At 57.5% G+C, this 16,627-nt stretch overlaps 1 protein-coding gene across 1 annotated transcript in view; it reads left to right on the plus strand.

Moving 5' to 3' along the window:
• Positions 1-1,202: 1,202 nt before the first annotated feature.
• Positions 1,203-16,627, plus strand: part of LOC120506544 (adhesion G protein-coupled receptor L1-like) — a gene marked incomplete at its 5' end in the record, with an annotated part of 16,756 nt that continues 1,331 nt past the window's right edge. The window contains 12 exons of the mRNA XM_039718208.1: positions 1,203-1,325; positions 1,625-1,830; positions 2,650-2,820; positions 4,140-4,349; positions 5,119-5,339; positions 6,134-6,200; positions 6,898-6,989; positions 7,978-8,146; positions 11,088-11,216; positions 15,439-15,535; positions 16,044-16,163; positions 16,542-16,551. Of these exons, the coding sequence (XP_039574142.1) occupies positions 1,203-1,325; positions 1,625-1,830; positions 2,650-2,820; positions 4,140-4,349; positions 5,119-5,339; positions 6,134-6,200; positions 6,898-6,989; positions 7,978-8,146; positions 11,088-11,216; positions 15,439-15,535; positions 16,044-16,163; positions 16,542-16,551 (1,615 nt within the window). The remainder of the gene's footprint in view (positions 1,326-1,624; positions 1,831-2,649; positions 2,821-4,139; positions 4,350-5,118; positions 5,340-6,133; positions 6,201-6,897; positions 6,990-7,977; positions 8,147-11,087; positions 11,217-15,438; positions 15,536-16,043; positions 16,164-16,541; positions 16,552-16,627) is intronic.

Genomic DNA, 16,627 nt, shown 5'->3' on the forward strand with positions numbered 1-16,627 from the left:
ACACCGAGGATCCCCTCCAGGAGCTCCTGTTTTCCATGTTTTTCTGTATTTCCATTGTTTTTTTCCCTGTTTTTGGCAGTGCTGGAGGTGTCGGTGCTGAACACCGAGGGGCCCCTCCAGGAGCTCGTGTTTTCCATGTTTTTCTGTATTTCCATTGTTTTTTTCCCTGTTTTTGGCAGTGCTGGAGGTGTCGGTGCTGAACACCGAGGGGCCCCTCCAGGAGCTCGTGTTTTCCATGTTTTTCTGTATTTCCATTGTTTTTTTCCCTGTTTTTGGCAGTGCTGGAGGTGTCGGTGCTGAACACCGAGGGGCCCCTCCATTTTTCCCTGTTTTTGGCAGTTCTGGAGGTATCGGTGCTGAACACCGAGGGGCCCCTCCAGGAGCTCGTGTTTTCCATGTTTTTCCATTTTTTCCATGTATTTTCCATGTATTTTCCATGTTCTCCCATATTTTCCATGTTTATTTTCCTTTTTTTGGCAGTGCTGGAGGTGTCGGTGCTGAACACCGAGGGGCCCCTCCAGGAGCTCGTGTTTTCCATGTTTTTTTCCATATTTCCCACGTTTTTTCCATGTATTTTCCACGCTTTTCCCCCTGTTTTTCCATATTTTCCATGTTTTTCCCCTGTGTTTGGCAGTGCTGGAGGTGTCGGTGCTGAACACCGAGGGGCCCCTCCAGGAGCATGTGTTTACCATGTTTTTCCATGTTTTTCCATGTATTTTCCATGTTTTTTCCATGTATTTTCCATGTTTTTTTTCCTGTTTTTCCATATTTTCCATGTTTTCCCCCTGTTTTTGGCAGCTCTGGAGGTGTCGGTGCTGAACACCGAGGGGCCCCTCCAGGAGCTCGTGTTTTCCATGTTTTTCCGTTTTTTCCATGTATTTTCCATGGTTTTTTCCATGTTTTTCCATATTTTCCATGGTTTTTCCATGTATTTTCCAGTTTTTTTCCCTGTGTTTGGCAGTGCTGGAGGTGTCGGTGCTGAACACCGAGGATCCCCTCCAGGAGCTCCTGTTTTCCATGTTTTTCCATTTTTTCCATGTATTTTCCATGTTTTTTCCCTGTGTTTGGCAGTGCTGGAGGTGTCGGTGCTGAACACCGAGGGGCCCCTCCAGGAGCTCGTGTTTTCCATGTTTTTTACATGTTTTTCCATGTTTTTTCCCTGTTTTTCCATATTTTCCATGTTTTTTCCCTGTGTTTGGCAGTGCTGGAGGTGTCGGTGCTGAACACCGAGGGGCCCCTCCAGGAGCTCGTGTTCCCGCAGGAGCTGGGGGGTGACGGCTCCATCCAGCTCTCGGCCAGCACCCTCAAACAGAACAGCAGGAACGGTGAGGGGGGGCACGTCTGGGGGTCCGGGGGGTCCTGGGAGCTTGGGGGGTTTGGGGCACCCAGGGCACCCCCAAACAGAACAGCAGGAATGGTACACATTGGGGGTTGGGGTGGTTTGGGGGGTCCTGGGGGAACGGGGGGCACCCTCAGAGCAGCTGGAACGGTCAAGGGGTGTCTCTGACCTGCAGCTCCCCCAGGGGTGGTGAAGGGGGATCTGGGTGGGTTTTTTGGTGTTTTTGGGGTGTTTTTGTGATGGTTTTGGGTGTTTTTTGGTGTCTCTGACCCGCCGTCTCCCCAGGGGTGGTGAAGGTTGTCTTCATCCTGTACAACAACCTGGGGCTGTTCCTGCCCACCGAGAACGCGACCGTGCGGCTCGGGGGGGACGGGGGGCCCCGCGCCCCCCAGCTCGTGGTCAACTCCCAGGTCATCGCCGCCTCCATCAACAAAGAGTCCAGCAGGGTCTTCCTGCGGGACCCCGTGGTCTTCACCCTGCCCCACCTGGAGGTGTGACCCCCAAAACCCACCCCGAACCCCAAAACTCCCTGGGACCCTCAAAACTGCACCCAGAGACCCCAAATCCCCAAATCTGGATGTTTTGGGACATCCAAAACTTCGCCTGGACCCACGTCGAGGTCTTCACCCTGCGCCACCTCGAGGTGGAACCCCCAAAAACCCACCCAGACCCCTCATGGCACACCCAGGACCTGGGAACCCTCCCAGGACACCCCAAACCCCACACAGCACCTGGGAACCACTCAGGACTCCCAAAATCCCACCGAGACCTCCAAACCCACACCCAGAGGCCCCCAGACCTCCCAGGACCCCTCATTCCCCACCCAGATCCCCAGACCAAGAACCACTTTGAGGCCAACTTCTCCTGCAATTAGTGGGATTGGGCCCCTCTCCCTCTTTTCGGGACCCCCATTTTCTCCTCATTTCCCCATTTCCCCCCATACCCCGTTTTTCCCCATTTCCCTTTGTCCCATATCAAAAACCACTTTGGGCCAACTGCTCCTTCTGGAATTACTGGGCTTGGGGCCCACCTTCTCTTTGGGACCCCCATTTCCCCGGTTTTTCCCCATTTCCCAGACCAAGAACCACTTTGAGATGAACTTGTGGGATTACCGGGATTGGGCCCCTCTCCCTGTCCTTGGGACCCTCTGCGACCCCCATTTTCCCCCAATTTCCCCCCATTTCACAGACCAAGAACCACTTTGGGACCAACTACTCCTTCTGGAATTACCGAGATTGGGGCCCCCTCTCTTTGGGACCCCCATTTCCCCGATTTTCCCTGATTTTCCCCAATTTTCCCCCATTTCACAGACCAAGAACCACTTTGGGGCCAACTGCTCCTTCTGGAACTACTCGGAGCGCTCCATGGCCGGGCACTGGTCGAGCCAGGGCTGCCGCCTGCTGCGCTCCAACGGCACCCACAGCTCGTGCGCCTGCAGCCACCTGACCAACTTCGCCCTGCTGATGGCCCGGAGCCAGAGCGTGAGTGGCACACCTGGCACACCTGGGTACACCTGGGTACACCTGGAGTACACCTAGGCACGGCCGGGTACACACCTGGGCACAGCTGGGCATGACTGGGCACAGCTGGGCACACCTGGGTATGGCTGGGCACACCTGGGAACACCTGGAGTACACCTAGGCATGGCTGGGTACACAGCTGGGCACACCTGGGCACACCTGGGCACACACACACACACACACACCTGCATCCACCTGACCAATTTTGCCCTGCTGATGGCCCGGAGCCTGAGTGGCACACCTGGGCACACCTGGGTATGGCTGGGTACACCTGGGCACACCCTTGGGGACACCTGGGCGCACACACACACCTGCAGCCACCTAACCAACTCTGCCCTGCTGATGGCCCGGAGCCAGAGTGTGAGTGGCACACCTGGGCACACCTGGGCACACCTGGGTTTGCCTGGGTATGCCTGGATACACCTGGAGCACACCTAGGCATGGGCACACCTGGGCATGGCTGGGTACACCTGGGCACACACCCACACACCCAGTGACACCTGACCAACTTTGCCCTCCTGATGGCATGGAGACACAGCATGAGTGCACCTGGGCATGGCTGGGTACACCTGGACACAAACCTGGGCACACACCTGGGACACATATCTGGGCACAACTGGGCATGGCTGGGTACACCTGGACACAAACCTGGGCACACCTGGGCATGGCCTGGCACACCTGGGAACACACCTGGGACACGTGGGGCACACACCCCATGACACCTGACCAACTTGCCCCTGCTGATGGCCCAGAGACAGAGCATGAGTGACACACCTGGGCACACACCTGGGCACACCTGAGAGAGCTGCGGCACACCTGGGATCACCTGCTTGAGGATCCTGCTGGCCCCTGCCCCCTCCTGGAGGCCCCTGTCCCTCCCCTGACCTCGTCTCAGTCCCAACCCCCTCCAAATCTCTCACTCCTCCCCAAAATTCCATTTTCACAGTTCCCAGAGCAGCTGAGCCTTCATTCAGGTGCTGCTGGTGGTGGTCGCCTGGGCAGGGATCCTGTCCCTTCCTGGTGGCCCCTGTCCATGCCCATGGATCCAGACGACCCCAAACACTCCCTAAATGCCCAGAATTCCCATTTTCCCCTGTTCCCCAGAGTTCCCAGGGTGGCTGAAGGAGGTGCTGCTGTCGGTGATCACCTGGGCAGGGATCCTGTCCCATCCTGGTGGCCCATGTCCCTCCCTGGTGGTCACTGTCCCTGCCCATGACCATGACTGGATCCCATAACTCCAGATGCCCCCGGAATTCCCATTTTCCCCCCGTTTCCCGCAGTTCCCGGGGCGGCTGAACGAGGTGCTGCTGTCGGTGATCACCTGGGCAGGGATCCTGGTGGCCCTGCTGTGCCTGGGCCTGTCCATCTCGGCCTTCTGCTGCCTGCGGGGGCTGCCCTCGGAGCGCACCACCATCCACAAGAACCTCTGCATCAGCCTCTTCCTCGCCGAGCTGCTCTTCCTCGTGGGCATCGACAAGACGCAGTACCAGGTGGGGCTGGCACACCTGGGACCCCTGAAGGACAGCCCATGGCACACCTGGGACCCCTGAGGGACACTCTATGGCACACCTGGGACATCCCACATCACACCTGGGACTGCCCATGGCGCACCTGGGACATCCCAGAACAGCCCTGAGACCCCTGGAATGTCCCATTGCACCCCACAGCACCCCTGTGGGGCAGCCCATGGCACCCCTGTGACACCTGGGATCCCCAGGGGACCACCCGTGACACAGCGGGGACATCCCAGGACACCCCGTGGCACATTTGGGGCTCCCAAGGGACCACCCATAGCACCCTTCTGGCTGTCCCTGTCCCCATCCCCATCCCTGTCCCCGTCCCCGTCTCCATCCCCATCCCTGTCCCCGTCCCCATCCCTGTCCCTGTCCCTCAACCGCTGTCACTGCAGGTGATTTCTCCTATCTTTGGGTGGTCCCTGCTGTCCCTGTCCCCACATGTCCCCATGCCCACAGGTAGCCTGTCCCATCTCTGGGTGCTCCCTGTCCCATCTTTGGGCAGTCCCTGTCCCTGACCCTGTCCCTCTCCCCGTCCCTGTTCCTGTCCCTGTCCCCTGTCCCCTGTCCCATCTTCAGGCAGTCCCTGTCCCAGTCCCAGTCCCAGTCCCTGTCCCTGTCCCTGTCCCACCTTCGCCCTGTCCCTGTCCCTGTCCCTGTCCCTGTCCCTGTCCCTGTCCCACCTTCGGGCAGTCCCTGTCCCCACGCTGTCCCCACCCGTCCCCACACGTCCCCATCCCCGCAGGTGGCCTGTCCCATCTTCGCCGTGCTGCTGCACTATTTCTTCCTGGCGTCGTTCTCGTGGCTGTGCCTGGAGGGGGTTCACCTGTACCTGCTGCTGCTCGAGGTGTTCGACAGCGACCCCGCCCGCCGCAAGTACTACTACGCGGGGGGGTACTTCTTCCCCGCCGTCGTGGTGGCCGTGGCCGCCGCCGTGGACCACCGCAGCTACGGCACCGACCAGGCGTGAGCGCGGCGCGGGGCTGGGCGGGGCAGGGCGTGGGGCTGGGTGGGTCCAAGACATGGCTGGGGTGTGGCCAGGGTGTGGCCAGGGGTGTGGCCAGGGTGTGGTCAGGGTGTGGTCAGGCTGTGTCTGGGGTGTGGCTAGGGTGTGGCCAGGGTGTGATCAGGGTGTGATCAGGGTGTGTCTGGGGTGTGGTCAGGGTGTGGCCAGGGTGTGATCAGTGTGTGTCTGGGGGATGTAGTCAGGGTGTGGTTGGGGTGTGGCCAAGGTGTGACCAGTGTGTGGCTAGGGTGGTCAGGGTGTGTGGTCAGGGTGTGGCCAGGGTGTTATCAGGGTGTGTCTGGGGTGTGGTCAGGGTGTGGCCAGAGTGTGACCAGGGTGTGATCAGGGTGTGGCTGGGGTGTGTCTGGGGTGTGATCAGTGTGTGTCTGGGGGATGTAGTCAGGGTGTGGTTGAGGTGTGGTCAGGGTGTGGCTGGGGTGTGGCTTCCCCCTTGGGGAGTGACCAGGTGTGTATGGAAATCTGGGGGTGTGGCCTGGTTTAGGGGGTGTGGCCCAGGCTGGGGGCGGGGCTTCCCCATTGGGAGTGACAGGTATGGATGGAGGGGCTGGGGGTGTGGCCTGAGTCAAGGGGCGTGGCTTGAAGCAGGGTGGGGCTACAGGTGCTGCTGTGGGACTCACCAGGTGTGGATGGGGGCTCTGGGGGAGGGGCTTTGTCAGTGGGGGTGGGGTCTGACCCATGGGGGCGTGGTCTCACCCGGGGGGGGCATGTTCTGGTGACGCCCCGCCCCTGGCAGGTGCTGGCTGCGGGTGGACAATTATTTCATCTGGAGCTTCATCGGGCCTGTGGCCTTCGTCATCCTCGTAAGGGGGGGCTGGGGGGTTTGGGGGACTGGGGGACCAGGGATGGACCTTTGTCATGCTCAGATGGGGGGATGGGGACCTCAGGGGGCTTGTGGGGAGTCTGGGGGGTCTGGGGATGGACCTTCCTCATCCTCATATGGGAGCCTGAGAGGGCTTGGGGGGCCTCAGCGGGGGCTGGGGGGGGCTGGGGCAACCCCAATGGGGATCACGCCATAGGGCAGCTGTAGGGTCCCACAATGGGTCTGGGGTCCCCCCGTGTCTGTGGAGTCCCCCCGTGTCTCAGGGTGGTCCTGCAGTGGCTCTGGGCAGGTCCCACAGTGGGTTTGGGGTCTCCCAGTGTCTGTGGGGTCACCCCGTGTCTCATCTGGGGTCCCCTGTGGCTCTGGAGTCCCCTGGTGTCTCAGGGTGGGTCCCACAGTGGCTCTGGGGTTCCCCTATGGCTCTGGGGTCCCCTGTGGCTCTGGGTGGGTCCCCTGTGGCTCTGGGTCCTCCCGTATCTCACCTGGGGTCCCCCTGTGGCTCTGGGTCCCCCCGTGTCTCACCTGGGGTCCCCTGTGGCTCTGGGTCCCCCCGTGTCTCACCTGGGGTCCCCCCGTGGCTCTGGGTCCCCCCGTGTCTCACCTGGGGTCCCCCCGTATCTCACCTGGGGTCCCCCTGTGGCTCTGGGTCCCCCCGTGTCTCACCTGGGGTCCTGCAGGTGACGCTGGTGTTCCTGCTGGTGACCCTGCACAAGATGCTGCGCAGCTCGGCCGCCCTCAAACCTGACTCCAGCCGCCTGGACAGCATCAGGTGGGGGACCCCAAACGGGACCCCCAAGGGGGGGACCCCAAACAGGACCCCAAAGGGAAACCCCAAACAGGACCCTACAGGGAAACCCCAAACAGGACCCCAAAGGGGGGGACCTAATGGGACCCCAAAGGGAAACCCCAAATGGCCCCCAAACTGGGGGGGACTCCAAATGGGGAGGGATGGGCCCCAAACAGAATCCCACAGAGGGGAACCCAAAACGGGACCCCTGAACTGGGGGAGGCTCCAAACAGGGAGGGATGGACCCCAAACGGGACCCCCGAACTGGGGGACCTGCAGAGACAGGAGGGACCCCAGATGGGACCCCCAAAGGGCACCCACAAATGGGGGACCCCAAATGAGACCCCTGAGTTCAGGGGGCCCCAAATGAGATCCTGAACAGGGGGAACCCAAGCGGGACCCCTGAATGAGTGCATCCCAAACAGGACCCCAAACAGGGCAGGGAGGGACCCCAAAATGGGGTCCACTCCCCTAGAGCTCCCTGGCTGTGGGTGCTGGGCATCCCAGTACCCTCCCAGTCCTTCCCAGTGCCCTTCAGTGCCCTGCCACTGCGCTCCAGTCCCTTCCAGTACCCTCCCAGTGTCCCCCCAGTGTCTCCCAGTCCTTCCCAGTGCCCCCCAGTGCCTCCCACTGCGCTCCAGTCCCTCCCAGTACCCTCCCAGTGTCTCCCACTGCCCTCCAGTCCCATCCAGTGTCCCCCCCAGTGTCCCCCAGCACCCTGCAGTCCTTCCCAGTGTCCCCCCAATGCCTCCCACTGCTCTCCAGTCCCTCCCAGTACCCTCCCAGTGTACCCCCAGTGTCTCCCAGTACCCTCCCAGTCCTTCCCAGTGCCCTTCAGTGCCCTGCCACTGCCCTCCATACCCTCCCAGTACCCTCCAGTCCCTCCCAGCATCCCCCCAGTGCCTCCCACTGCCCTCCAGTCCCTTCCAGTACCATCCCAGTGCCCCCAGCTGACCGGGGTGCCCCGCAGGTCGTGGGCGCTGGGGGCCATCGCGCTGCTGCTGCTGCTGGGGCTCACCTGGGCCTTCGGGCTCCTCTTCGTCACCCGCGAGTCTGTGCTGACGGCGTCGCTGTTCACGGCCTGCAACGCCCTGCAGGGCACCTTCATCTTCCTCTTCCACTGCGCCCTCCAGAAGAAGGTGCGGGGGGCACTGGGGGCACTGGGAGGGACTGGGAGGTGCTGGGAGGGCACTGGGATGGGCTGGGATACACAGAGATCATGGGTGAGGGACAGGGGAAGGACACAGAGGGGACATCAGTTGAGCACCTTCATCTTCCTCTTCCACTGCGCCCTCCAGATGAAGGTGCGGGGGGCACTGGGAGGGACTGGGAGAAACTGGGAGGGACTGGGGCACCCTGAGATCATGGGTAAGGGACAGTGGGAGGGCACAGGGGGGACTTCGGTCAAGTACCTTCATCTTCCTCTTCCACTGAGCCCTCCAGAAGAAGGAGGAGGGAGAGACTGGGGGAGACTGGGGGTCACAGGGAGGAACTGGGAGGGACTGAGGACGCACTGGGAGGCACTGGGAGATAGTGGGACACCCAGAGATTAGGAATGCAGGGACTGGGAGGACACCACATGGGCACCTTCATCTTCCTCTTCCACTGTGCCCTCCAGAAAAAGATTTGGGGGGCACTGGGAGAGACTGGGATCCTCAGAGAGCATGAATGAAGGGCACTGGGATGGACTGGGGGGAACTGGGAGAGTGGGACCTCCAGAGATCATTAACAAGGGCACTGGGAGGCCACTGGGAGGGACTGGGGAGGCACTGGGACAGTAATGGGGGGGGTTACTGGGTTGTTACTGGTGGGCACCCAGTTGCACCAGGAGCTCAGGAAGCATCTGGCACTGGGGGCACTGGGAGGTTACTGGGGGTTACTGGGGTGAGCTGGTGGGTATTAACCCCGCCTCCCTGGTCCCTCCCAGATGCATGGGAGGACTGGGTGTTACTGGGCTGTTACTGGGGTGTTACTGGGCTGTTACTGGGGGTCACTGGTGTTACTGGTGTGTTACTGGTGTTACTGTGTGTTACTGTGTGTTACTGGGTGTTGCTGGGTGTTACTGGTGTGTTACTGGTGTTACTGGGATGTTACTGAGTGTTACTGGTGTTACTGGTGTTGCTGGTGTGTTACTGTGTGCTACTGGGTGTTATTGGGTGTTACTGGGTGTTGCTGGTGTTTTACTGGTGTGTTACTGGTGTTACTGGTGTTACTGGGTGTTACTGGTGTGTTACTGGTGTTACGGGTGTTACTGGTGTTACTGGTGTGTTACTGGTGTTACTGGGTGTGTTACTGGTGTTACTGGGTGTTACTGGTGTTACTGGTGTGTTACTGGTGTTACTGGTGTTACTGGGTGTTACTGGTGTGTTACTGGTGTTACGGGTGTTACTGGTGTTACTGGTGTGTTACTGGTGTTACGGGTGTTACTGGTGTTACTGGGTGTTACTGGTGTGTTACTGGTGTTACGGGTGTTACTGGTGTTACTGGTGTGTTACTGGTGTTACTGGGTGTTACTCGTGTGTTACTGGTGTTACTGGGATGTTACTGAGTGTTACTGGGTGTTATTAGGTGTTACTAGGTGTGGCTGGTGTGTTACTGGTGTTACTGGTGTTACTGGTGTGTTACTGGTGTTACTGGTGTTACTGGGTGTTACTGGTGTTACTGGGTGTTACTGGTGTTACTGGTGTTACTGGTGTGTTACTGGGTGTTACTGTGTGTTACTGGTATGTTACTGGTGTTACTGGTGTGTTACTAGTTTGTTACTGGGTGTTACTGGCGTGTTACTGGTTTGTTACTGGTGTGTTACTGGTGTTACTGGTGTGTTACTGGTATTACTGGGTGTTACTGTGTGTTACTGGTGTGTTACTGGTTTGTTACTGGTGTAGTTTGTTACTGGGTGTTACTGGCGTGTTACTGGTTTGTTACTGGTGTGTTACTGGTGTTACTGGTGTGTTACTGGTATTACTGGGTGTTACTGTGTGTTACTGGTATGTTACTGGTGTTACTGGTGTGTTACTAGTTTGTTACTGGGTGTTACTGGCGTGTTACTGGTTTGTTACTGGTGTGTTACTGGTGTTACTGGTGTGTTACTGGTATTACTGGGTGTTACTGTGTGTTACTGGTGTGTTACTGGTTTGTTACTGGTGTGTTACTGGTGTTACTGGGGTGTTACTGGTATTACTGGGTTTTACTGGTGCGTTACTGTGTGTTACTGGTGTGTTACCAGTGTGTTACTTGTATTACTGGGTTTTACTGGGGTGTTACTGGTGTTACTGGGGTGTTACTGGTGTTACTGGGGTGTTACTGGTGTTACTGGGGTGTTACTGGTGTTACTGGGGTGTTACTGGTGTTACTGGGGTGTTACTGGTGTTACTGGGGTGTTACTGGTGTTACTGGGGTGTTACTGGTGTTACTGGGGTGTTACTGGTGTTACTGGGGTGTTACTGGTGTTACTGGGGTGTTACTGGTGTTACTGGGGTGTTACTGGTGTTACTGGGGTGTTACTGGTGTTACTGGGGTGTTACTGGTGTTACTGGGGTGTTACTGGTGTTACTGGGGTGTTACTGGTGTTACTGGGGTGTTACTGGTGGGTTACTGGTGTGTTACTGGTGTTACTGTGTGTTACTGGTGTTACTGTGTGTTACCGGTGTGTTACTTGTATTACTGGGGTTTACTGGTGTGTTACTGGTGTGTTACTGGTGTGTTACTGGTGTGTTACTGGGTCACCGGGGGGTGTTACTGGTGTTACTGGTGTGTTACTGGTATTACTGGGTGTTACTGGTGCGTTACTGTGTTTTACTGGTGTGTTACCAGTGTGTTACTTGTATTACTGGGTTTTACTGGTGTGTTACTGGTGTGTTACTGGTGTTACTGGTGTTACTGGTGTGTTACTGGTTTGTTACTGGGTGTTACTGGTGTGTTACTGGGTGTTAGTGGGGTGTTACTGGTGTTACTGGTGTGTTACTGGTATTACTGGGTGTTACTGTGTGTTACTGGTGTGTTACCGGTGTGTTACTTGTATTACTGGGTTTTACTGGTGTGTTACTGGTGTGTTACTGGTGTGTTTCTGGTGTGTCCCAGGTGCACCGGGAGCTCAGCAAGTGCCTGCGGCACTCGGGGTGTTGCCTCAGGGGCCCCCCCGGCACCTCCCTGGGCGCCCTCAAACCCTCGGCCGCCCGCGCCCACCCCCGGTACTACAGCGGCACCCAGGTGGGGACCCCAAACCCACCCTAAACCACCCCAAAATCATCCCAGAAACCTCCCCCTAAACCCCACACCAGGTGCTACAGCGGCACCCAGGTGGGGACCCAAAACCCACCCTAAACCACCCCAAAATCATCCCAAAAACCTCCCCCTAAACCCCACCCCCGCTGCTACAACGGCACCCAGGTGGGGACCCAAAACCCACCCTAAACCACCCCAAAATCATCCCAAAAACCTCCCCCTAAACCCCACACCAGGTGCTACAACGGCACCCAGGTGGGAACCCCAAAAAAACCCCAAAATCACCCAAAACCCCTCCCCTAAATCCCAGCCTCGGTACTACAGTGGCACCCAAGTGGGGACCCCAAAACCACTCCAAACCACCTTAGAACCACCCCAAAACACCCCAGAACACCCCAAAAACACCCCAGAAACCTCCCCCTAAACCCCACCCAAAAACCTCCCCCTAAATCCCACCGCCACTACTACAGCAGCCCCCAGATGGGGACCCCAAACCCACCCTAAAACAACCCCAAAACCACCCCAAAAACCTCCCCCTAAATCCCACCCCCAGTACTACAGCGGTACCCGGGTGAGGACCTCAGAACCACCCCAAAACCACCTCAGAACCACCCCAAAACCACCTCAGAACCACCCCAAACCCCTCCCCCTATACCCCAGCCCTGGTACTACAGCGGTACCCAGGTGGGGACCCCCAAAAAACCCCCCTGACTCACACAAAAACAACCTCTCAAACATCCCCCTGGTACTACAGCAGCATCCAGGTGGGGAGCCCCAAGAATCCCCCCCAGCAGGACGGTGGGTCTTAGAGGGATCTCTCACAGAGATAGGGGCCCATAGCTCTGAAAAACCCCAAATCCCACAGACAATCCCATAGACACTCTCCCAGAGGCCCCCCTAAATCTCACAGAACCCCCACCCCAAGACCCCCCCAGGAAGTCCCATCCCATTCCAGAGACCCCAACCCCATCTCAGACACCCGCCAGAGACACCCCAATCCCATTAACACCCACCCAGAGACCCCATATGGGACTGGGGAAGATCTCTGAGAGGGTTTATGGGATTTCCAACCCCTATTTCTTTTGGTTTTTTCTCCTTTTTTCTTACTCACATTTCCAACTCTCTATTTTTTTCTTTTCCTGTGCTTTTTCTTCCCTTCTCCACCCCTTTTTCTCCTCACATTTTCTGCCCTTTTAAAATCTTTTCTCTTTCATTTCCCACTCTTCTCACCTTTCCCACCCTTCTCTATTTCATATTCCCCATGTCAATTCCAGCTCTTTTTTCTTTTCTTTTTCCCACCCTTTCCTCTCATATTTCCCACTTTTTTTCCCCTCAGATTTCCCTTACCTTTCCCACCCTTTTTTTCCCCTCAGGTTTCCCACCTCTTTCCCCCTCACGTTTCCCTCCCTTTTCCCCCTGACTTTTCCTGCCCTTTTCCCCTCACGTTTCCCACATTTTTCCCCTCACATTTTCCAGTTTTACCCTCACATTTCCCACTCTTTTCCCCTCATGTTTCCCACATTTTTCCCCTCACATTTCCCAGTTTTACCCTCACGTTTCCCACTCTTTTCACCTCATGTTTCCTGCTCTTATTCCTTTAACATTTCCTGCCCTTTTCCCTTCACGTTTCCCACTTTTTCCTCTCACTTTCTCACCCTTTTCCCCTCACATTTCCTGCCCCTTTCCCCTCACATTTCCTGCCCTTTTCCCCTCATATTTCCTGCCCTTTTCCCCTCACATTTCCTGCTCTTTTCCCCCTCACATTTCCCACCCTTTTCCCACTCACCTTTCCCACCTTTTTCTCCCCTCACATTTCCCACCATTTCTTCCCTTACCTTTCCCACCCTTTTTTTCCCCTCATGTTTGCCACCCTTTTCCTTTTACATTTTCCACCTTTTTCCCCCTCATGTTTCCCTCCCTTTTCTCCCTCACTTTTCCTGCCCTTTCCCCCTCACATTTCCCACCTTTTCCCCCTCACGTTTCTTTCCCACCTTTTTCCCCTCACATTTCCCACCATTTCCCCCTCACGTTTCCCACCCTTTACACCTCATGTTTCCTGCTCTTATTCCCCTCACATTTCCTGCCCTTTCCCCCTCACGGTTCCCACCTTTTCCCCCTCACGTTTCCCGCCTTTTCCCCCTCTCGTTTCCCACCCTTTACACCTCACGTTTCCTGCTCTTATTCCCCTCACATTTCCCACCATTTCTTCCCTTACCTTTCCCACCCTTTTTTTCCCCTCATGTTTGCCACCCTTTTCCTTTTACATTTTCCACCTTTTTCCCCCTCATGTTTCCCTCCCTTTTCCCCCTCACTTTTCCTGCTCTTTTCCCCCACCATATTTCCCACCTTTTTCCCCTCACATTTCCCACCATTTCCCCCTCACGTTTCCCACCCTTTACACCTCATGTTTCCTGCTCTTATTCCCCTCACATTTCCTGCCCCTTTCCCCTCACATTTCCTGCCCTTTCCCCCCTCACATTTTCCAACCTTTTCCCACTCACTTTCCCCACCTTTTTCTCCCCTCACATTTCCTGCCATTTTTTCTCTTACCTTTCCCACCTTTTTTTCCCCTCAGGTTTGCCACCCCTTTTTCCCTCATGTTTCCCACTGTTTTCTCCTCATGTTTCCCACCCTTTTCACGGCACATTTCCTACTCTTATTCCCTTTACATTTCTCACCCTTTCTCCCCTCATATTTCCCACCTTTTTGCCCTCATGATTCCCACTCCTTTCTTCCTCCCTTTTTCCCTCACCGCTCAATGGGAGAAATCCTCTCGTTTCCCACCCTTTTGCCACCCTTTTCCTCTCACGCTTCCAGCCCTTTTTGCCTCATGTTTCAAGTCCTTTTCCTCCTCATATTTCCCACTGATTTCCCCTCACGTTTCCCACCCTTTTCACCTACGTTTCCTGCTCTTATTCCCTTCACATTTCCCACCACTTTTTCCTCTCACTTCTCCCACCTTTTTTCCCTCATGTTTTCCATCATTTTCCCCTTACCTTTCCTGCCTTTTCCCCATCACATTTCCTGCCCTTCCCCCTCACTTTTCCCACCCTTTTCCCCTTCACATTTCCCAGCTTTTCCCCCTCACATTTCCCACCCTTTCCCCCTCATGTTTTCCATCATTTTCCCCTTACCTTTCCTGCCTTTTCCCCATCACATTTCCTGCCCTTCCCCCTCATATTTCTCACTGTTTCCCCCTCATGTTTCTCACCCTTTTCACTGCACATTTCCTTCTGTTATTCTCATTTCCTGCCCTTTTCTCCCTCACATTTTCCACCCATTTTTCCTGCCCTTTTCTCCCCTCACATTTCCCACCCATTTCCCTTCACATTTCCTGCCTATTTCCCCCTCGTATTTCCTGCTCTTTCCCCCCTCACATTTCCCCTTTCCCCTCACATTTCCCTCTCTTTTCCGCTCACATTTCCCATCCCTTTTCCCTCCCTTTTTCTACCCTTTTCCCCTCATGTTTTAAATACTTTTCCCACCACTTTTCCTTGCCCTTTTCCTCCTCAGCTTTAATCCTGGGGCTGCCACACTTCCCTCATCCCTCTTGGGGCCTGTCAATCACTCTGAGGGGCTGATCCTGCCTGTCAATCACTCTGAGGGGCTGATCCTGCCTGTCAATCACTCTGAGGGGCTGATCCTGCCTGTCAATCACTCTGAGGGGCTGATATTGCCTGTCAATCACTTTTATTCCTGCCTGTCAATCACAGAGGCCACATGTCAATCACTCTAGTTCTGTCTGTCAGTCACACAGACCCCAGACACCTCAGAGCTCTCTGACCCCCCAAAGCCCCCCAGATAATCCCCCCATACTCATGCCCAGCAGTACAGCAGCACCCAGGTTGGGGCCCCCAACCCCCCCTCTAAATAACCCCTCACCCCAAAAGCCCAAAGCCCCCAAACCAATTCCACACCCAGGATCCTCCCCATGGCACCCTCAAATCCCTCCAGACCCTCAAATCCCCCGTGACAGACCCAGACCACCCCCCAGACGCACGTGGGCCCCCTCCAGACCCCCCAGAGCTACCTGTGGCACCCTAAGATCCCCCCGTGTTACCCTCTGGACCCAAACCCTCCCTCAGACCCCGCCAGGCTGTGGGTGCTGGATGTGGGGACCCCTCGGAGGTGTTCCGGGGTGTCTGGGGGGTTCTGGGGTGGTTTTTGGGGGGTGCTGGGGGTGCCAGCCCCACCGTTGTGCCCCCAGAGCCGGATCCGGAGGATGTGGAACGACACGGTCCGGAAACAGACGGAGTCCAGTTTTATGGGGGGGGACCTGAACAGCACCCCAACCTTGAACCGAGGTGAGACACCCCCAAAAAACACCTCAGAACCCCCCCTGCCCTGAATGGAGGTGAGCCCCTCCCAAGAGACCCCAGAGACCACCCTCCACCCTCAGCAGAGGTAAGACCCCTCCCCAGAGACCCCAGAGACCCCAGAGAACACCCTCCATCCTGAATGGAGTGAGACCCCTCCCAAAAACCCCCATGGGACCCCAAAGATCCCTCTGGGCCCCCTCAGACCCCCAGGGACCGCCCAGGACCCCTTTCCAGGCCCCCTGAGATGCCTCGGATCCACCTCAGACCCCTGAGACTCCCCATCCCCTCCCCGGGACCCCCTGGGACCCCAAATCCCCCCTGGGACGCCTTTGGGTCCCCCCCAGATCCTCTGGGACCCCTCTGATCCCCCACAGGTCCTGGGGTCCCCAAAGACCCCTCTGGTCCCCCAGACTCCACTCAGAGCCCTCCAGGACACTCCTGGGACCCCCAGAGCCCCCAGCCCCCCGTGTGTGACCCCTCTCCCTCTCCGCAGGGTCGCACCTCCTGCCCAACCCGGTGCTGCCGCCGCGGGGGGGGTCCAGCCCCTACAACACCCTCCTGGCCGAGGGGGGGGGCTTCACCCCCGCCTCCCCCCCTGCCTTCACTGCCCCAGGTGGGTATGGGGGGGCACGACCCCCCCAAACTGCCCCCGAACCCTCGGGACCCCCCAGGACCCTCCCCCAAATCCTTTCTTCCTCAGCACCCCCCGGGTGGGTTCAGGGGGGGCTTGGGGGGTCCTGGATGCTCCCACCCTGAGCACCCCAGAGTCACCTGGGGGGGGGCAGCTGGTCCCACAAAATACCCCCACCCCGCCCTGGATCCCCCCAAAATCCCCACAGCCCCTGCCCCCAGGGGGATGGGGGGTTTGGGGGCTCCTGGCTGCTGCATCCTCCACTGTTTCAGCCCCTGGGTGGGAGTGGGGGGATTTTCCCACTCCCCCCAACTGCCCCCACCACCTGGGCCCCCCCCAAACTCCCCCACAACCTCACAGAGGGGGACAGGTGAGTCCTGACCCCACACAGCCCCCCTGGGACCCCCAAATTCCCCCCAGTGTCCCCAGATGTCCCACATGTGGGG

The sequence above is a fragment of the Passer montanus genome, unplaced genomic scaffold, assembly GCF_014805655.1.
Source record: "Passer montanus isolate IOZ18808 unplaced genomic scaffold, ASM1480565v1 scaffold392, whole genome shotgun sequence".
Taxonomy (NCBI): Eukaryota; Metazoa; Chordata; class Aves; order Passeriformes; family Passeridae; genus Passer; species Passer montanus.